This window comes from Pelodiscus sinensis, chromosome 3, assembly GCF_049634645.1.
Source record: "Pelodiscus sinensis isolate JC-2024 chromosome 3, ASM4963464v1, whole genome shotgun sequence".
NCBI classification, from domain to species: Eukaryota; Metazoa; Chordata; order Testudines; family Trionychidae; genus Pelodiscus; species Pelodiscus sinensis.
The window spans coordinates 143,583,215-143,603,588 of record NC_134713.1 but is presented as its reverse complement, the minus strand read 5'-3'; the positions used below and the strand labels follow the sequence as shown (position 1 = coordinate 143,603,588).

The 20,374-nt window shown below is 41.2% G+C and overlaps 1 protein-coding gene across 7 annotated transcripts in view; it reads left to right on the top strand.

The window, feature by feature from the left end:
* Nucleotides 1–20,374, top strand: part of KIF6 (kinesin family member 6) — a 367,777-nt gene that overhangs the window by 166,855 nt on the left and 180,548 nt on the right. For all 7 annotated transcript variants that reach the window (XM_075925092.1, XM_075925089.1, XM_075925088.1 and 4 more), the window contains 2 exons: nt 17,987–18,092; nt 19,359–19,494. In XM_075925092.1, the coding sequence (XP_075781207.1) occupies nt 17,987–18,092; nt 19,359–19,494 (242 nt within the window). The remainder of the gene's footprint in view (nt 1–17,986; nt 18,093–19,358; nt 19,495–20,374) is intronic.

Genomic DNA, 20,374 nt, shown 5'->3' with positions numbered 1-20,374 from the left:
GTGTATAGGATCTTCATACTTCAGCAGTTTTGTTGTGTTCCTTCGCTTAAATTTCAGGAAGGGCAAAATAAAATTAGACTTTTACAGGCATTTTGTATTATGTGGTGTAATCAGTTTATTTGCTCTTTGATGATGGTACAGGCACCCAAAAGAAACATTCAGCTACAAAACATCTGAGCTAAAATTATTCAAGTTCTAAACAAATACTTAATTAGCTATCTTTGTATAATTGCTTAATTCAGTTAGGCTCTTTTCATATAGGGGGGATACAGAAATGGCCATTATATTTTTCAAATCTAATCAACTTTATAATGTGTCCATGATCATGTATCTCATCACTAACAAAGATTTAATAAGCATCCAAAAAGATTGTATCGGAAAGATTATATTCTCTCTTTTTCTCATGAATGGGCTGGGCTACACATAGAAAGTGGTGATAGCACATCTCTATCTCCTTACTTCTCCCATCTTCTCAAGACTAACCAGTAAAATAGACATAGTGATACTTCTGACTGTTGTTTCCTAGATTTACTGTAGGAATTAGGTTGTGTTCGAGTGTTCTGGTTATATAATCAGTTATATAAGTTTTATATTTCAAATTACTTAATTCATCATGTTCTGCTAAGTGCATCTTGCATAATAGTCTATATCCCACTTTTAGTGCTCCAATAGTCCCCAATACAGTCAATGGATTATTCATATCAATAAAATGAATAGTGTTTGGCCCAGTACATAAAAATATGTTTCTGTAGCTGGTTCTTCCATTTTATTCTCATTTTTTTCAAAGAGAGGGAGGATCTTTTGGTTGTTTTTTTAATTAGTGGAAAGAAAAAATATCTCTCAGGGAGACCACATAATGCTACATTGTCACATTGTTTTTCACAACATTCAAAACAAAATGAAAAACAAATGTGTTTGACTCTTCTAGTATACAGTACACTATTACACAGCATAATCATTGAGAATAACACTACTACTGCCTCTGGAATTATAACCTTAAATTCTATCTTGTTTAGGTAGCATACACATTATTTCTTTATGTTTAAGGGTTTTATATTTATTTTTATACTTAGTTAAACCTTTGAAAGTTCTGCTACTTTCATTTAGGTTATTTAAATATATTACATTACCGTAAGCTACATGGTTCATTATGTAGTTCATAAAATGCTGTCAAAATATGAGTTGCTTGCTTTGACTCTCATAATCATAGAATTATAGAATTCTAGAACAGGAAGGGACCTCAAGAGGTCATCGAGTCCAGTTGCCTGCCCTCATGGCATGTTTAAAGCACTAGATCTCTTCTGTGTTAAATCATAAGAACTCAGGTGTCTTGGATTTAAATATGCTTACCCATGGATGAATTTATGCAGGAGTACTCTGGGGCAATATTACTATAATTATAGATCCTACTGTGTCATTTGTGAGAATACAGCCTCCTTCCTTTGTTGCCTAGAAGGTATTATTTGTTGACAGGTAGGCAACATAAATAGACTAAGGTCATGAGAGTCAAGAAAACCAAACCTTGTATTTTCTCCACATCTCAGCTTCCCATCATGAATGGGAATATTACTTATCTATTTTGTAAAGAGCTTTGAGATGTAGAATCATAGAATCATAGGGCTGGAAGAGACTTCAGGAGTCATCAAGTCCAGCCCCTTGCCCAAGGCAGGACCAATCCCAACTAAATGAACCCAACCAGGGCTTTGTCAAGCCGAGACTTAAAAACCTCTAAGGATGGAGATTTCACCACCTCCCTAGGTAACCCATTCCAGTGCTTCACCGCTCTCCTAGGGCGTGTCTAGACTACAGGGGGTTTTTTTTTTCGAAAAAAGTAGACATTTTTCAAAAAAACTTCACCTGCATCTAGACTATAGCCGCATTCTTTCGAAAGTAAATCGAAAGAACATGGCAGTTTTGTCAACTGTGGTAAATCTCATTCTATAAGGAATAATGCCTTTTTTCAAAAGTTATCTTTAGAAAAAAGGTGCTATTGAATGAAAACAGGGCTTTTTCGAAAGAGTGTGTCTAGACTCTCTTTCGAAAAAGTGAGCCGCTTTTTTGAAAAAATCTTCTTGTAGTCTAGATGCTCTCTTTTGAAAGAGGCTTGTAGTCTAGACGTACCCCTAGTGAAATAGTTTTTCCTAATATCCAACCTAGAGCTCCCCCATTGTAACTTGAGACCATTGCTCCTTGTTCTTCCATCCATCACTAATAATCTGTTTCCTTAACTATAATGGACTGATCCCTAAATATTCCTTGAGTTAAATAATTAGTTCCTTGTTTACAAAAAAAAAAAATGCTGGAATCCTGTGCACATTTGAAAAAACATGTATAAATAGCAACATGTGTACACCCACTAGAAGGTAATTATATACTCAAAGATTTCTGTATTCTAATTTAAAATGTAAAAAAGTTGCACTTAAATAACACTTTTTCCTTTTTGGCTTTGTAAGTAGCATGCCAGAAATAAAAGGGAGGGGCCTTTTCATTTGAATGATGTTGGTATAGTTTCCTTCTCTGAATGAGCTCACTAGCAAACTTAGCTTCGTGCCCAGAAAATCAGGATTTCAAATCAAAATGTTTGTGTTCTATAGCACCCACGCTTCCAGAATCTATGCCAGTTGGAACTCTCCAAACTTAGGACTGGAAATGCTGATTTAGCAGTTCAGTCTATTAATAACTTTAACTTACTTTGTTCAGGTACACACACTATTGTGGGAGGTTTTTTTTATTTCTAACTTAATCAATCAATTATCGTTTATCTTTTTCAAGCGCTGGACTTGTCATTGGTCCCTTCTGGCTTTTATTTCCCCAGTTTAACATTTTGACATCTTTATGTTAGCACAGTACTAACCATATAGTTCTGTGTTATAAAATATGGAGCTTTAATAGTCACACAAGGCTTAGGCAGCTATACAAACAATGAGGACAGTATTTTCACTTACAAAAGGGGAAATATAGATCAAGAGCTCTTATTGCCTGATAGTGAGTTCCTATCAACTACGGAGTGTAGGTAGCAAAGAGTATAATTGCCTTGTCTCAGATCAAGATAGCTATGAAAGGTCTTGATGTGAAAAAGAAAAAAAAAATCTTTACCATAGTCTCCCTTGGCTATACCTGAATTCACTACAGACTGGTGATGTAGCTTTAGGTATGCAGACGTGCTGTACTTCCACAAAATTATCTTCATAAAATGCATCAATTTGATGGACAGATTCATTTATATTAGGGTTTCACACTGCAACCCATCACTGTAGCATCTGAGCACCTACATTTATAAGAATATAAGAAAGGCCACACTGCGTCAGACTAATAGTCTATCTAGTCTAGTATCCTGTCTTCCCACAGTGGCCAGTGCCAGCTGCTTCAGAGGAAATTAACAGAGCAAGGTAATTATTGTTTGATCTGCCCTTTAATGCACTCCTAGTTTCTGTCAGTTTGAGGCTTAGGACTCCTAGAGCATGGTTGCATCCCTGACCATGTTGGAGGCATCATTGCTTTACTTAAAAATTAATAGAACAGCAATGGGCCTGCCCCTGAAAGAACTGAACATCTTCAATTCCATTTGGCATCACTGGAAGATGAACAGACTTGGCACCTCAAAGGATCAGGCCCAATGTTTGTGGCAGTGTTAGCTTAAAAATGTTCATGCTACTGGGTGCAACTTTAGAATTTTAAGTGCTGTCCCAAAAATCTGTTCAACTACAGTGAGTGTGGTTCACATTAATAAACTGACATTTATTATTAATAATAATATTTAGATCTTACCTAAGGCTTTTTTATTCATAAATCTTAAAATGTGTTACAAAGGAAAGTATAATTATCTCTAGTTCACAGAAAGAGAAAGGAAAGTTGAAGTGTCTTGCCCAAGGTCATATAGTGGGTCAGTGTCAGAGCTGAGGATAGAACCCATATCTACTGACTTTCAGTCTGGCATATTATTCACCAGGTATATTGACTGATGTCATCACTATCACCACTATCATCTTGTTTCTCATAATCTAGCATTAAAATGCAAGAAAAAGTGCAAACAAGAAAAACAAAATAGAAAACCCCTCGGAACTTCCACATATAGCATGAGGAAGGGCAAGAGGGAAATTATCTGTATATTTTATCACAATTTTCAGCAGATTTCTGTTGTTTGTGACCAGAGCTTTCCCACTGCATGTGTGACAATTTCAGCTTTTCTTTGTAGTTATCTAGTTAGAGAGTTGGAAGAACTACTAGAACAGAGTAGCAAAACAGAAGGATCAAATCTGTGTTCTTGCAGTCTGACAGACAACCACACTGAAGCTTGATTCTCAGAGCTATGCAGACATCTAAGAAACTGGCACAATGTTTACCAGAAGAGTTTTTTGTGACTTTACATGGTTACTAACTATATTATTAAAAAAAGGAAGGAAAACAAAAGTTCTCCTTACAGACATGGCCAATGAATGATATAAGCCAAAATTAAGGCTAAATCTAGCTTGCCTCATTTACTGCAGCAGGATTAATCCCAGGAGTAAATCAAGCAAGATTTGGCCTTTTAAGCCAAGAACCTCTGGATGGAAAAATCAGATGCCTTAGACTTGGTTTGTACATAAAAGTTATATCAGCATGTCTATGGTGATCAGCAGTGTAAAAACCCACACACCTACATTTATAAGAATATAAGAAAGGCCACACTGCGTCAGACTAATAGTCTATCTAGTCTAGTATCCTGTCTTCCCATAGTGGTCAGTGCCAGCTACTTCAGAGGGAATTAACAGAGCACGGTAATTATTGTTTGATCTGCCCAGGCTATCATCTCCCACAGCTCCCATTGGCCAGGAATGGTGAATCATAGTCAATGGGAGCTGCGAGTAACCATATCTGCATACAATCAAGTAAATAAAGCTTCTAGTGACCCACTAGGGGCTAACCTTGGTGAATTTCATCTGGCCGCAAGCCACTTATTGCCTACTCCTGGACAAAAAAGGCACAGGATGGTAGGAGAGACAGAACACACAAGCAGAGTGAACAGTGTGATGGTGAAAAATGTCATGTTAGTTCCTTAATTTATTTGCTTGGTTTTCGATGAATTAATTTAGGAGAGGATCAGCTAAATGGAAAGGGAGCAGAAGGGTAGTGGGGGTGAAGGGAACAGGTCGGGGAGGAGAGTGTAAGAGTGGCAGATACGTTGTGAAGCAGCAATGAAGAGATTGAGGGATTGGAAGAGAGAGGATGGTTGGTGCAAACACCTAATCAGCACAGGGCAGAGACGGTCAGAATGGCATACGTTTTTTACTGGAATGCCTTGGCTGGTTTTGTTCCTCTCGGCTAGAGTTTCTGGCTGGCTGCTTTCTGCTGTTCTCCCTCAATGCAGCATAGAGAGGAAAGGGAGGCAAAGTCTAGATCCTGGTGGTCCCAGAATGGGGCTGTTTCTCCTGCACAGTCCTTTGTCAGGGGTGGCCCCAGCTGGGCTCCCTTTTATCCCCTTCCTGTGAGTGCAACAGTACCTGTTTTGGCTGCTTCACCACTGTTGCTGCTCCAGTGGTAGTAACTAGGGCTGTGTCCAGACTCCATGCCTCCGTCGACGGAGGCATGTAGATTAGCCAGCTCGGAAGAGGGAAATGAAGCCGCGATTAAAATAATCGCGGCTTCATTTAAATTTAAATGGCTGCCCCGATCTGCCGATCAGCTGTTTGTCGGCAGATCGGGAGAGTCTGGACGCGATGCCCCGACAAAGAAGCCTTTCTTCATCGACACAGGTAAACCTGGTTTCACGAGGCTTACCTGTGTCGATGAAGAAAGGCTTCTTTGTCGGGGCATCGCGTCCAGACTCTCCCGATCTGCCGACAAACAGCTGATCGGCAGATCGGGGCAGCCATTTAAATTTAAATGAAGCCGCGATTATTTTAATCGCGGCTTCATTTCCCTCTTCCGAGCTGGCTAATCTACATGCCTCCGTCGACGGAGGCATGGAGTCTGGACACAGCCTAGGTAAGAATGCCAATATATGGCACATTCACTTTTTTACCATCGTGTTGTCTAACTGCTCAGAACAAATCTGGATGACACAGAACTGCTGTCATTTATGCTACCGCTCCCTGCTATTGTTACTATTTGTGGAGTTAGTGCAAAGGTGAAAGATTTTCCCCTAAAAAGTGTAGATGATGCCTAAATGCTTCTAGACAACAAGGTAAACATATCCTTTGAAAAAACTGAAACCAGACCCCACTAAAGACTATGAATAACAATATAAATTCTTATATAGAAGGTAGGGATGTGAACGGGTAACCTGTTAACCTTACTGGGTGATGTTTACCAGGTACCAGTTAACCAGTACCCTGGACTCATAGGAGTTGGGAGCCGGCCCCCGCACAGGAGGGTGGAGCAGTGGCAGCCCCAAAGGCAGGGAAGTGGAGCAGGAGCAGAATTCCATGGTCAGATGTCTGCTCTTGCTTTTTTTGTGGATTAGGATCATTATAAAAAATAATTTTTTCTTCAAAAAGTAAACTAGCAGGGCATGGTATGAATTAACAGTAGCAGGCCAAAGACCCTATTGCATAGGTTAAACCTCATTTTATAAGGAGTAAGGGTTATTTCGAAAGAAGGGTTTTCTTTCGAAATAACTGCGTCTAGACAGCGGTACTTTTTTTGAAATAATGCTATTTTGAAATAGCGCCATAACTCGATTATGCAAATGAAGCATGGGAAATTCAAATCCGCACTTCATTTGCAATTTCACTCATCTGCATTTGCATTCCTCCCTCGAAGGAGGAATGCAATATAGACATACCCAGACATGTTTCAGTAGCTTCTTTCGTTTACAGCCTATTTTTCATTGTCTTGGATTTCAGGTTCACATGTCATGGAGTGCACAGCTCACATTAAATTGTGAATTCATTGTTCTCTATTTGAACTTCACTTTTGTATGTGATATATGGTACCAGTGGTCTGTGGTTAAAAAACAAGCACTTCCATAAATGAATCATCATACACAAAGCAAGGGCAAAATAAGGGCTTCCAAAATCCCTAGAAATCTTGAATTCTTGCCCCTGCGTTTGAGACTCTCCATCCTACATATTATCAAAAGCTCTAAACTTTTAAAAACATAATGTAAAAGCTGGCTGATGGTGCTGTCTCTGATGTATTTCAGCTGTGTCATTTGCATCCTGGTTCATAAAAACATGAAGTGGTTCAGACATGGGCTGGTTCAGAAGTGGAAATGCAAATTGAATATTCTTTAAAGAAGTAAAAGTCAGTTGTTCAAGAGGATAAAACTGCAGGCCAGGAGATATTAGCTGATCATCTTTCATGTGAATTATTGTAGAATCTGCCTCCCATCTAAGGTAATATGGATAGGCAGCTTTTGTGGGGTTTTGTGTGGTTTGACTAAAGTGTGGGCAGTCAGGCTTAATTAAGGAAGAACTCATGAGAGGATGGAAGGTGGTAAAACAGAGGTAAAGTTGATATTGTAAATCTGTCTGTAATTGCCAAATAGTTAGAAATGTCATTATTTACCACATAAAAACATTATAAAGAAAAGGGTAATAAAAGACCAAAGAGTTACTACGCCTCAATACCTGTACAAATATGGGATATTAAGAATGGCATAAGATGGAAAAGAGACAAAATTAAAACAAGAAAAGGAGGAAAAGTTGGTCATTAGAAAATACATTGTTTCTGCTAAAATTTTCACTGTAGTGTTGCCACTGTAGTTATAAGAAGCAATTCAAGTCTTTTGAAATTAAACTGAAAAGAAGAGGGGGGAAATTAAGGGATTCTTAAGGATATATAGAGTCTCATAACATGTTTTGATTTTTTTCTTTACACACAAAAATCCAAAATAAACTTTCTGCTTTATTTGTACATTCAGAATATCAGATCCAATCTTCTTTCGATTCTTATTTATTATTTATTTGGTGTTAGGATGAGGACTTTTGCAATATTTTTGGAAGACCTCTCCATCCTCTGGCTAGGTGTACACTGGAAATTGTGTGGTAGCACCTGCTAAAACCCTGATGGAAACAGAACAGTTTTTATTTTAACACATATTAGCTGATAGCATCTAGCTTAGGGTTTACCTTGACTAACTACTCATGTTAGAACTACAACTTGCCTTACCTTACCCATTGTTTGATTAACACTAATGCAGGTATGTTGACCTGTGCTACAATAATCCCTTCATCTGCAGTGTGCACATCCAAACTACTGCTCAGAACTTGTCACAATGCTAAATTGGTCATCTGCACAATGTTATTACAGGTTGAACTTCATTAGTACTGTATTCTTGGAACCTAACCAGTGCTGAACCAGAGAATTTTCCTGATCACAGGAGGTCAATATTGTGTAGCAGCATTACCAACACTTATACTGCTTACTGGCCTCTTAGAAGATATTTAGGGCTAAATTAGAGCTAACTAACACCACAGAACACTGGGAGCCAGGACAAGTGGCTCTAAATAAACTTTATGGGACCGCGAGAAACTTGATCACTCCCATGGAAAGTGGACATCTGGTCAAATAAAGTCATGCTGGACCCCGGGTGTTGCCAGACCAAAGAGTACTGAACTAGAGAAGTTCAACCTGTACTTCCAGTGGAAATACAGTTTAGGGACAGTGAAACATTTATTTAAAAAAAAAACAAAGTGAAAAGGTAGAACCAGTTACTTCTAATACTAATTGGGAAAAAAAATCCAAATATTTCTTTATATACCAGGCAGGAGGAATATTTTGTTTTCATTTACAGTTCACCATACAGACAAGCTGTTATCTTAGAAAAGTATAACCTACTTTTTGTTGTTGTTAATTGTTGCTTTTTTTTTCCCTGTCTTAAACACTTAATGCTACCTTCCTATCCTTGGCTCCCTGGATGTTGTCTTGTAACTAGATCAACTTTAAATGAATTTTTAAAACTGGCCCTAAACTTAATCGCTGCTGATTGTTTTGAAAATAATGGAATTTTTTTTTGGAGGGGGGAGGGGGTCTTACTAACTTGAGCTTTCTATTTGTTCATTTTTCTTGGATGAGCATTAAGCGAGAAAACTCTTTGTTTACTGCTGTTTTTCATAAAGAAAAGAGCCTTTGTATGCTACTTTTTTTCTTTCTTCTCCAGGGAGCTTCTATTAGGGGAAACTATTCTTCCTGAGGCAACAGGGTTCTGGCAACTGACTTCAGCACACTCTAGCTTCCAACGGTGTGAGCCAGGCCTGCTGCAGTTAGGACAGAACCCAACAGTACTGAGAGGAAGTACTCTGTGTTTTGAAAATTACCTTTTGGAGATGGCTGCAGCTTCTAGGTTAGCTGTAACTAGTTGAGCTTTAATAGCTTACAATACCCTTACTCAAGAACAAAGGGGGAGAGGGAATACATAAAGGGACACTTTTGGATTTATATGTGTTTTCACTATAATGTGTCTACTTGGAGACCACTCAGAAGCTACAGCTAATGAAAAAAGGGGCAGCCTATATACTTATTTTATTAATTACAGGGAAGCTATTACCTATTGTGATGGGGCCAACAGGCCCCGCACTGAAGGGCAGGGGATAATCCAGGCCCAGCTAGCTGAGAAGGCCCCGCCCCTCCAGCCCTGCTGGGCATGCTCCCAGCAGAGCCTAGGTATAAAAACAGAGAGAGCCCAGCTGCGAGGGAGGCCGCAGGGGGAAAGAGGAGTCCAGGCTGTGCTGGTGTTTCTGCAGCAGCTGAAACCAGAGTTGCTACCTTGAGGCAGAGCCAGCAGTCACCAACCCCAGGAAGGCAGGACTGCACTCACAACCCCGACAGCAGCCCCGGCAGGTACAGACTCCGAGGCAAATGGACCGCAGGAGAACCAGGGCGTGGTAAGAAGCAGCCCGGGGCAAAGGACTAAAAGTGCAGCTCAGCATTTAGCGGTCAGATTCCCTGCCGAGCGGGCAGGAGCCATAGTTCCTGCCTTAAAGGGCCCTGGGCTAGGACCCAGTGGAGAGGGATGGCCTGGGTCCCCCTACCACCCATTTTCCCTATCCTGGGCAATCAACCCCTGGTCCAGGACAGGCTTCACTGGGCGGCTAGGCCTTAAAAGATGTATTTACCCTGATAGACGGGCACTGACTTCTGAACAATGCTGTTAGAGCCGGGTTTACCCTGATAGAGGGGCACTGACTTTGGAACCAGGATGTTACAGCCGGACTTACCCTGATAGGGGGATGCTATCCTTGGGGACTAGGCTGCTAGAGCCATATTTCTACCCAGTAGAGGGGCATTGACTTTGTGGTGTAGCCATGGGCAGGGGGGATGAGTCCCCCAACACCTATGCTTTAAAGATTGCACTAATTCCTTATTAATTTTCAGGTGCAATTTAGTGTGTGTCAAGATTGACCTTTAAAACATAAGGGCTTGTTTACACAGAGACTGAAGGTAGAAACACATTAACTTCTCTTATGGGCAGGGGACTAAACATGGTAACCTCCTGAGGTCCTGTCCAGTTGCATGGTTCTGTGAAATAATTATGATTATTTGTTATATCGTAGCACCTAGAAGCTCCAGTTATGGACCCAGATCCCCTTTTATCCTGGAGGTATAGAAAAAAGACATTTTCTGCTCTAAAGAGCTTACAATAAGAGTATAATACAGGAGACAACTGAGAGATGCAGGCAAAAAGATGGGATAGTACAAGAGAACAAATGGGACAATAGTGGTCAGCATGACAGACAGTGGTCTCAGAACACCAGTAGTCTAGCAATTATCAAGTTTTGTATAGGGCTAATGGCAAAGGAGAGTGCTAAGGAGGGTTTCAAAGGAGAATATTTAGTAAGAATTGCTGATATTTACAGAGAGCTGCGGGTGCGAGGAGCAGCACAGGAGAAAGCACTTAGATGCTTGCTTGAAGATAAGAACGGCCATACTGGGTCAGACCAAAGGTGCATCTAGCCCAGTATCCTGTCTGCCAACATTGGCCAATACCAGATGTCCTAGAAGGAGGGATCACAACAGGTAATCCTCATGTGATCCCACCCCTGTCATCCATTTCCAGACAAACAGAGACTAAGGACACCATTCCTACCCATCCTGACTAATAGCCATTGATAGACCTAACCTCTATGAATCTATCTAGCTCTTTTTTGAACTGTGTTAAAGTCCTAGTCTTCACCACATCCTCTGGCAAGGAGTTCTACAGGCTGACTGTCTGCTAAGTGAAGAAAAACGTCCTTTTGTTTGTTTTAACCCTGCTATCTATTAACTTCATTTGGTGAGCCCTAGTTCTTATATTGTGGAAATAAATAAATAACTATTCCTTATTCACTTTATCCACACCACTCATGATTTTATAGACCTCTATCACATCCCCCCTTAGTCTCCTCTTTTCTAAGGTGAAAAGTCCAAGTCTTTTAAATCTCTTTTCATATGGCACCCATTCCAAACCCCTCATCATTTTTGTTGCCCTTTTCTGAACCTTTCCCAATAGCAAAAGATCTTTTTTGAGATGAAGCAACCACATCTGCACGCAGTATTCAAGATGTGGATCTGCCAGGTATTTATACAGTAGCAATAAGATATTATCTGTCTTATTCTCTATCTTTTTTTAATGACTCCTAACATTGTTTGCTTTTTTGACTGGCTCTGCAGAGAGTGGATGTTTTCAGAGAGCTATCCATAATGACTCCAAGATCTCTCTCTTGAGTAGTTGTAGCCAAATTGAAAATTTAATAAGTGGGCACATAGGTGCTGACTTTCCTTCTAACCACGAAGTGCTCACCGTCCCCTCACCCCAAGCTCTGCCCCCACTCCACTTCTGCCCCCACGCTCCCACCCTGTTTTGTGTCTCCACTTAGTTTGATCCCGTTTTGTGCCTTAGCATTTCTAATTTTGCCCTTACATATGTGTGTTGTTTGTATTCATCCTTTGTAATTTGACCTTTTGGTAGGTAGGTAATTTCCACTTTTTTATTTTTACATCATTCAAGATCTCCTGGTTAAGCGAGGGTGGTCTCTTGCCATACTTGCTATCTTTCCTATGTGATGCAATAGTTTGTTCTTTGCCCTTAATAATGTCTCTCTGAAAAACTGTCAGCTCCTTCAATTGTTTTGCCTCTTAGGCCTTGTCTACACCAAAAGGAAGATCGCCGCTGCTGTGATCAATCTTGTAGGGTTCAATTTAGTGAGTCCTAATTATATTAACTAAATCAAACTCTTGAGGGCACCCCTGCTGGCATCCTGTGCTCCTCCTTTTGCCCAAGGGAGTGTTTGCTCCCATCAACCACCCACTGTGAGGCCGCCGCCAAGCTCAGCTTAAGGTAAGGCAACTCCAGTTATGTATTCTAAACAGCTGGAGTTGAGTACCTTAAGCTGAGTTGCCAGGTCTAATGTAGACCTGAAACAAAATACAGGACTATGTAGCACTTTAAAGACTATTTTGTTTCAGCTACACCAGACTAACAGGGCTACATTGCTATCACTTTTCTAATGTAGACCTGGCCTTAGATTTGCTTCCCATGGGCTCTTAACTACCAGTTCCCTGAGTTGGCTAAAGTCGGTCTTCTTGAAAGCCATTGTCTTTATTTTGCTCTTCTCCCTCATACCATTCCTTAGAAACCTGGTCTAACCTGACCATTTAAACTCATAGGCTACGTCTACACTGGCATGATTTTCCAAAAATGCTTTTAATGGAAAAGTTTTCCATTAAAAGCATTTTCGGAAAAGCACGTCTAGATTGGCAGGATGCTTTTCCGCAAAAGCACTTTTTGCGGAAAAGTGTCCATGGCCAATCTAGACACAGTTTTCTGCAAAAAAGCCCCGATAGCCATTTTCGCGATTGGGACTTTTTTGCGGAAAACACTACTGTGCTGTTTACACTGGCCCTTTTGCGCAAAAGTCTTCCGGAAAAAGACTTTTGCCCAAACGGGAGCAGCATAGTATTTCCAGAAAATCACTGACGATCTTACATAAGATCGTCAGTGCTTTTCTGGAAATTCAAGCGGCCAGTGTAGACAGCTGGCAAGTTTTTTCCGCAAAATCAGATGACTTTGCGGAAAAACTTGCCAGTCTAGACACAGCCATACTGTATATAAGTTTGTTGATCTACGGTCGGTATCCTTCTCTCACTCTCCTTATTTACTGTAGTTGCTTCTCCTCCCTTTGTGTTGTCTTGTATTCTGTGGTCATTGTTTGTGTTATGTTTCTAATTTAACCTGGGGTACATGAGTGGTGGGGGAAATAGCTTTGTTGTCTCCTCTGTAACACTGTCAATCATAGCATATATAACTAGTATGAGGCTGTTTAAATTGTCATGGTCTTTTCACTGATAAATCCTTCTGAAAGTTTTGCTCAGTGGATGTAAGATATGTTCAGCAAGAAAAGAAACCTGAGACTGCCTCTGTATCCAAACGCTTTACCACCGTCATTCCTGCCTTGGAGAAGGGAGCATGACTGTCTATCCTTTACCTCCAGGATGCTTATTTTCATATCATGATACATCCAGCACACAGACACTTCATGCGATTTACTATTTGGAACCTGCACTTCCAATAGAGTTCTGCTCTTTGGACTCTCAACAGCCCCACTGTTTTTTTCCAAAGTCCTAGCTGTGGTTCCAGTACATCTACAGAGAATGGGGATTACCATATTCCATCCCAGACAACTACCTACTAAAAGGCTCCACAGCATGCAACATGGAACAGGCAGTCAAGACCACCAGAGCCTTATTCAACAACTTAGGGCTCCAGATAAACTTACAGAAATGCATACTCACTCCCACTCTAAGTGTGCTCCACTATTCTGACTGCACAACAGCAATAGCTGCTCTGCTGGAACAGAGGTTCTCAGCAATCATGGACCTTGGATCGTTGGCACAGGCCAGCCCACACATAATAGCTCAGTATTGCCTTCAACTTCTGGGACATATGGCAGCAGCTACATTTGTCATACCATATGCCCACCTCCACATGAGACCACTGCGGTCCTCATTACTCTCGGAATACAGACCACATGTCCTTCATATAAACAAACAGCTCGCCATGCTCTCCAAGATAAAGAACTCTTTGACTTGGTGGACTGTCCACAACAGTATATGCAAGGTGGTTCCCTTCCAACCACTGCAGCCATCCGTAATGATCTCCACGGATGCTTCGTTAAGAGGATGGGGACCTTACGTAGACCATCAGGTTATCCAAGCACAATGGTCTCCGAAGGAAGCCAAGCAACATATTAATCTGCTTGAACTCAGTGCAGTCTGCAATGCTTGCTTATACTTTCTTCCTCAAGTCCAAAATTACAAATACTTATGGACAATCTCACAACAATGTACTGTATGAACCAGGGCTGCTCAACTTTGGAAGCCCACAGGGCCACAATGATATTCACAGCACATGCTGAAGGCCGCAACTTAAGTGCGGTTGCATGTACATGCAAATATATATGCAAATAGCTTATTTCACATTGATGGGCATGAATACAAAGATTAAGGCAAGACTACACAACACACAGGCCCCATTTAAGTCAGTTCTGCTGGTATTAATAAAAGGCAATATTTACCCTATTTCCACCCATATGATAGCACTTTTAATGAGCAATGACAGTCCAGGAATTGAACTACTAAAACACATATAAACAGAAGACCATTATATTGACTTGCTATTATGGAGTGTGTTCCCAGTGGAGGCTATGTTCAAAGGATCCCACCTGTGGACCGTGTGTTGAGCCCCTCATAAACCCAAACCACATTGCGGGCTGCAAACAAACAGGCTGTGGTCCGCATGTGACCCACAGGTCGCATGTTGAGTAGCCCTGATATAAACCAACAAGAAGTAGCCTGATCTTACCAACTATGCCAGAAAGCAGTTTGCTTTTTGGAATAGTGCATCCCACAAAACATACACTTGATCATAACTGACCTCCCATGCAAAGAAAACATGCTAGCAGACAACCTCAGCAGGTACTCTGAGGTGTAACCTGAGGTAGCTGAGGGATAACCCGTTCTGGTGCAAACTAGATGGAATATAGTTATGTTCAGAGCCCTCAATCAACTCCTCAATGCTGAATCCTTCATTCAAAAGGTGGGGATTCACCATGGTGGACTTGTTCACAGTGAAGTGGGACACTCAATGCCTACACTACTGGTCCAGAGTAGGCATAGGCCCCCTCTCACTAGGGGACACATTCAGCATAAAATGGGAAGCTCCCCTGCTATACACATTCCCACTGTTTCCACTTCTGCAACGGGTAATCTTGAAAATCAAGCAGGACAAGGCCGGGGTCATTCATATAGCCACCAAATACATCATCCCAGTATGCAAACGTTCCCTCTCCAAGCATGGCTATTAACTGGCTAACTCCTCTTGAAATGGCGTGTCCAGCAGCTGTACAGGAAGTCATGATGAACTGCCACAGACCAACTACGAGAGACATATAAACACGGCACCATTTCACAGTATTGTGCTCTGAACATAACTATATTCCATCTAGCTTGCACCAGAGTGGGTTATCCCTCAGCTACATCAGGGTACACCTCACCACAACTGCATCTCTACATGTCCCCCATAGAGGGTCACTCAGACTTTATACACTCATCCGTCAAGCATACATAATAAGTTTCCCTGACTAAGGGACCCAGCTCCAGCATGGGACTTACACCTTGTGCTCAGAGCAATAACAGGCACATCCTTCGACCCCTTTGCTACCTGCTCGCTACTTCATCTCTCAGTGAAGATCTCCATCCTTGTGGCAATTACTTCGTCAAGTAGGATGGGCGAGTTGGAAACCCCGATGGCAGACACACACACCCCAATCTTCCATAAAGTGGTCCTCCACACACATCCCAAGTTCCTCCCAAAAGAACTTACCTTGTTCCATTGCAACAAACCCATTTACTTACCTGTAGTCTTCCCCAAACCCCAGAAGGATACCAGGGAGGCGACCTTGAACACTTTAGATGTCCACGCTCACTCCATAAGACCAATGGTGGCATCCACTTCCTTTCTCCAGGACATATCAATAAAACAAATCTGCATAGCCACCAGATAGGCTTCAGCATATATATTCATGGAACATTAGACCATTCAGCCTTTTGCCACTTCTGATACCCCACTTGGCCGAACAATACTCTTGGTCACCAATTCAGATCTCCCAAAACTCCCACCACCAAGCACAACTACTGCTTCGTAATCACCTAAGGTGGAGCACTCACAGGGACACTCCTCAAAGAAGGGAAGGTTTCTCACCTGGTGCAGTAACTGGAGTTCTTTGAGATGGTTGTCCCTGTGGGTGCTTCACCACCCAGCCTCCTCCCCTCTGCTTCAGAGTCATCTGTGTCCGGGTCAGAGAAGGAAATGAAGGGACAGCTGGCTGTACATGCAGAATAGCCATTTCAAGTATTGTGTACCAGCAGTTCCATGTACACAGCTGTTCCCATGACTGGCAATCTAAAATCTCCGATTAGAAGTACAGCAGCACTCAGACATCTAAGGTGGAGTACCCACAGGGACTACCATCTTCAAGAACTCCAGTTACTGCACCAGATGAATAACCTTCCCTTCTCCACGTTTCCCAATCATGACACACAAAGGCCACTTGTGGGTGTGAAGTGGTAGTTCTGAAGCCTATTTATTCCTTGCCTATCTGCTGAAATTAACAGTAAGGTTCCCACTTGTAGTACTGGATACTTATCCATAGAGACCAATAAATGTAGCAGTAATTAAAGCTATTTATTACCCAATAATTTTCGCCCTGCTTCACCTTGAGAAACAAATGCCTTTACTTCCAGTGACACTTTGTTTCTAACTAATTTAAACTGACTTTTTAAATGTCCCAGTCCTTTATGCCCTTTGCCCATGCAACTCACCCTGACTTCAGTAGGTGTTCTATGAACTTTCAGGATCCTGCCCACATTTTGGTTTAATGAGATTTAAGAGTGTGCCTTACTGTGACTCAGAATAAATTTGTTGGCAATAAACTGTTCTTTTTCAGGACACACACTCAAATTCCATTTAGGTGGTTGTTTAATTTTATGAATGAGTAGAAGAATTAAAAAAAAAATCAGACATGCATGAATTTAGACGAGAAATTAGCTTTTGCCTGCATTTTTGAGGCTCTGTTGGTTTTAGTAATTTAGTTGAAAATTAAACTAGCAAAAGAACTCTTCCTGAATTTGTAGAGGTCCGTTTGCCAATCATTTGCTATCAGTGACTATATAATTATAAATGATAAACACTAAATATTTTGCCCATATATTTTCCTCTGATAATGGAAAACCTAGCTGAAGCTGACCAAGTTCATAGAAATGCTGGGTGCAACAGCTTTAAAGCATGTTGCCCTCTTTGTGCTGACCCTATAAAAACCTAACTGCTCTTACTCAACGGGGTTGAGGCTTTCCGTTAAAAGCATTTTCGGAAAAGCACGTCTAGATTGGCAAGATGCTTTTCCGCAAAAGCACTTTTTGCGGAAAAGCGTCCGGGGCCAATCTAGACACGGTTTTCTGCAAAAAAGCCCTGGTCGCCATTTTCGCGATTGGGGCTTTTTTGCGGAAAACACTACTGTGCTGTTTACACTGGCCCTTTTGCGCAAGTCTTTCGGAAAAAGACTTTTGCCCAAACGGGAGCAGCATAGTATTTCCAGAAAATCACTGACAATCTTACATAAGATCGTCAGTGCTTTTCTGGAAATTCAAGCGGCCAGTGTAGACAGCTGGCAAGTTTTTCCGTAAAATCATGCAGCACGGGCCACCCAGAGGGAACAGCCAGCATTTCAGTGTTACAGACTCTCAGACACTGGGCTACTATATTTATGATAATTATCAGAATAATTTGTGGTCCCTCCCAAGTTAAGCCCAGAATCTAGCATCAGCAAAAGAAGTTGATTGCTTATATCATGAAGTTGTCTAATAGAATGGATCCCAAACCAAAAGTCAAAAGTCTCCTGGGAAAAGCAGTAAACTTGACAACTCTGATGTTTAACAAATTGCTAACTTGAGTCAGCCTTGTCTGTTCTTTTGAAAAGTTTTAAGTTCCATCAAAAATACATTTGTTAATTTCACTTTTATGTGCTTTCAGGCTGGATAAGCTAATTAAAAGATTTCTGGAAGATCCTGATCCTGAGAGCACACTGGATGTTGGCGCTGATATGCGCAAGATCAAGCACTGTTTTAATTATATAAAGGTATATACTGAACACATAACAAGGAAGTGCAAAGGGCCCTAAGAATGAACAGGAAGAATTAGAAGACATAGGGGAGGGGAAGATGAAAAGCAGCAATAAACCTGTGTAGAAGCGGGGAGTGTACACAGGGACTCAGTAGGTCTAGAAATGATTGAAGAACTGGAATGGATTTGAGAAATAACCTAGCAAGAATCTGAGGGAGCTAAAGGGAATGCCCAAAGGGTATTAGAGGTGGAAGGTGTGATAGAGAGGACTGAAATTTACAGGAAGTACTGTGCTGAAGTTATCCATAAATGGATAACGTATATATCCAGATATGTGTGCAGCTAATAAGGAACTTATGTTAGACTAGCTACTCCAAGTGGGGTATCAGAAAAGAGAATTTGTGTCACTGAACCATCTGCATAAATTGTGTTAGTTATATGCTATGCAGGATACTATGCACACAAGATATATATGAGATGAAGAGTTGCAAAGGAAGAAATGAAACTGGGGTCAAGCTACAATTTATTCATGGGTATTTTTAGTAAAAATCACGAGCAGGTCATGGGCAAGAAAGAAAACATCCTGACCTGTGGCCTATCCATGACTTATACCATAACTAATCCTGATTGGGTCTTGGGCATGAAAGGCCTGCTGCGGGTGAGGAAATCCTGGAGGGGCGAGAGCCTCTTCTGGCCACCCCGAGGCTGCTGCTTAAGCAGTCTCCAGGATCAGGTACTCAGAGCAGCGGCTGGTGCAGCTGGTCCTGGGACTGTCTCAGCAGCAGCCAATATGGCTGTCCCCAGGGCTGCCCAAGCAGCTCGCCCTGAGGTCAGCGATGCTGGCCATGGCAGAAGTCCTGGAATCCATGTCTTCCATGACTACTGTGACAACGAGCCCTAAATATGAGATACATTTTTTGTTTATGCTTTGCTATAAAGGATTCCACAATTTTCTAGTTTAGTAAAGTACAAGACACAGTCTCTGAATTTGATTTCCAGATGAGAAGGAATTAGTTATTGCTGGTTTGTTTTCCTACTACCGTGGAAGTTCTTTACCAGAGAGACTTGTGTGGAGCTTAGACATTTTCACAGTGGAAAACTGATCAGTGGCTATCAGGAGATATCTCAGAGGCTACCAGTGGCAGGATTTTGCTTTTCAGAAATCCTGAAGAGGCTCTCAAATCAGTTAGCATAGATAAACAGTCACACAGGGATAGTGGGAAATGAATGGGATATGGATAGAGTGGCAAGGACCCAAAACTATTTTTATTTTATTTCACAGCAACTGATAAATCGTACAAACATTCCTGACAGAAGTCTGCTCTCACCAGACATCACTGGAGCTGAGGATACCCCAGAGAAGAAAGAGGAGTTAAAGAAGTTGAAAGATCTTCTGCACCAAAGAGATAATGAAATCAGTATCCTTTATGAAACAGGATTTATTTGGATTTAAACTAATCTGGCTGCAATCTGAGATATGGGTGTATATGCAATGGGAGATGGTGATCAGCAAAGAATTTCTTCCTCTTCAGACTCATGTATCAATCCACACTCTTAATCTAAGGGCTTGTCTACATTGGCATATTACTATGTTGTAACTTTCTCGTGCATGGGGTGTGAAAACACACACACACGCCCCAAGCACAACAAGTTAAGAGTGCTGCAAAGTGCTAGTGCGGACAGTTCTACAGAACTGGAAGCCACACTCCCAATGCTGTTAGCTACTTCCCTCCTAGAGGTGGGTTACCTAGAGCACTGGGAGAGCGCTCCCTCAGTGCTCTTACACGACCAAACTCCTGTGTTGCCACAGCAGTGCTTTAAAATTTCATGTGTAGACTGTAGACAAAGCTCAAGAGTCTCATACCGCTCTTTCTCAGAATCCTATTGTTGCACTTGATCCCTGTTACTGTTATGAACTGAACTAAAATCCTGGATCCAAATACCCTCCAAACAAATGAAAAATTGGATCTAGCATAGAAAACTATATAAAGAACAATTTATTACATTACAAAGAATAGAATTTCCTCTATTGTTATTATTAGCCAAATGAAATGGTGCTTCAGGGACTACTGGACTCTCTTCTTTTAGACTAAATGTAAAACTGGTGCTTATTACATCCAACTTTAAAATTTAGATTAAAGCTGAGCCTTTATGTGTATGTATAACAAAAATTAAACTACTCAGATGTACTGTGTCCACTTTACTGCCTCATGGAAAACATATGAGTAGCTATAGCTTAGTAAGATGAAGAAAGGGCAGTTATTTTAGCTGGCTGACAAAAGTGCAGGCAGATCACAG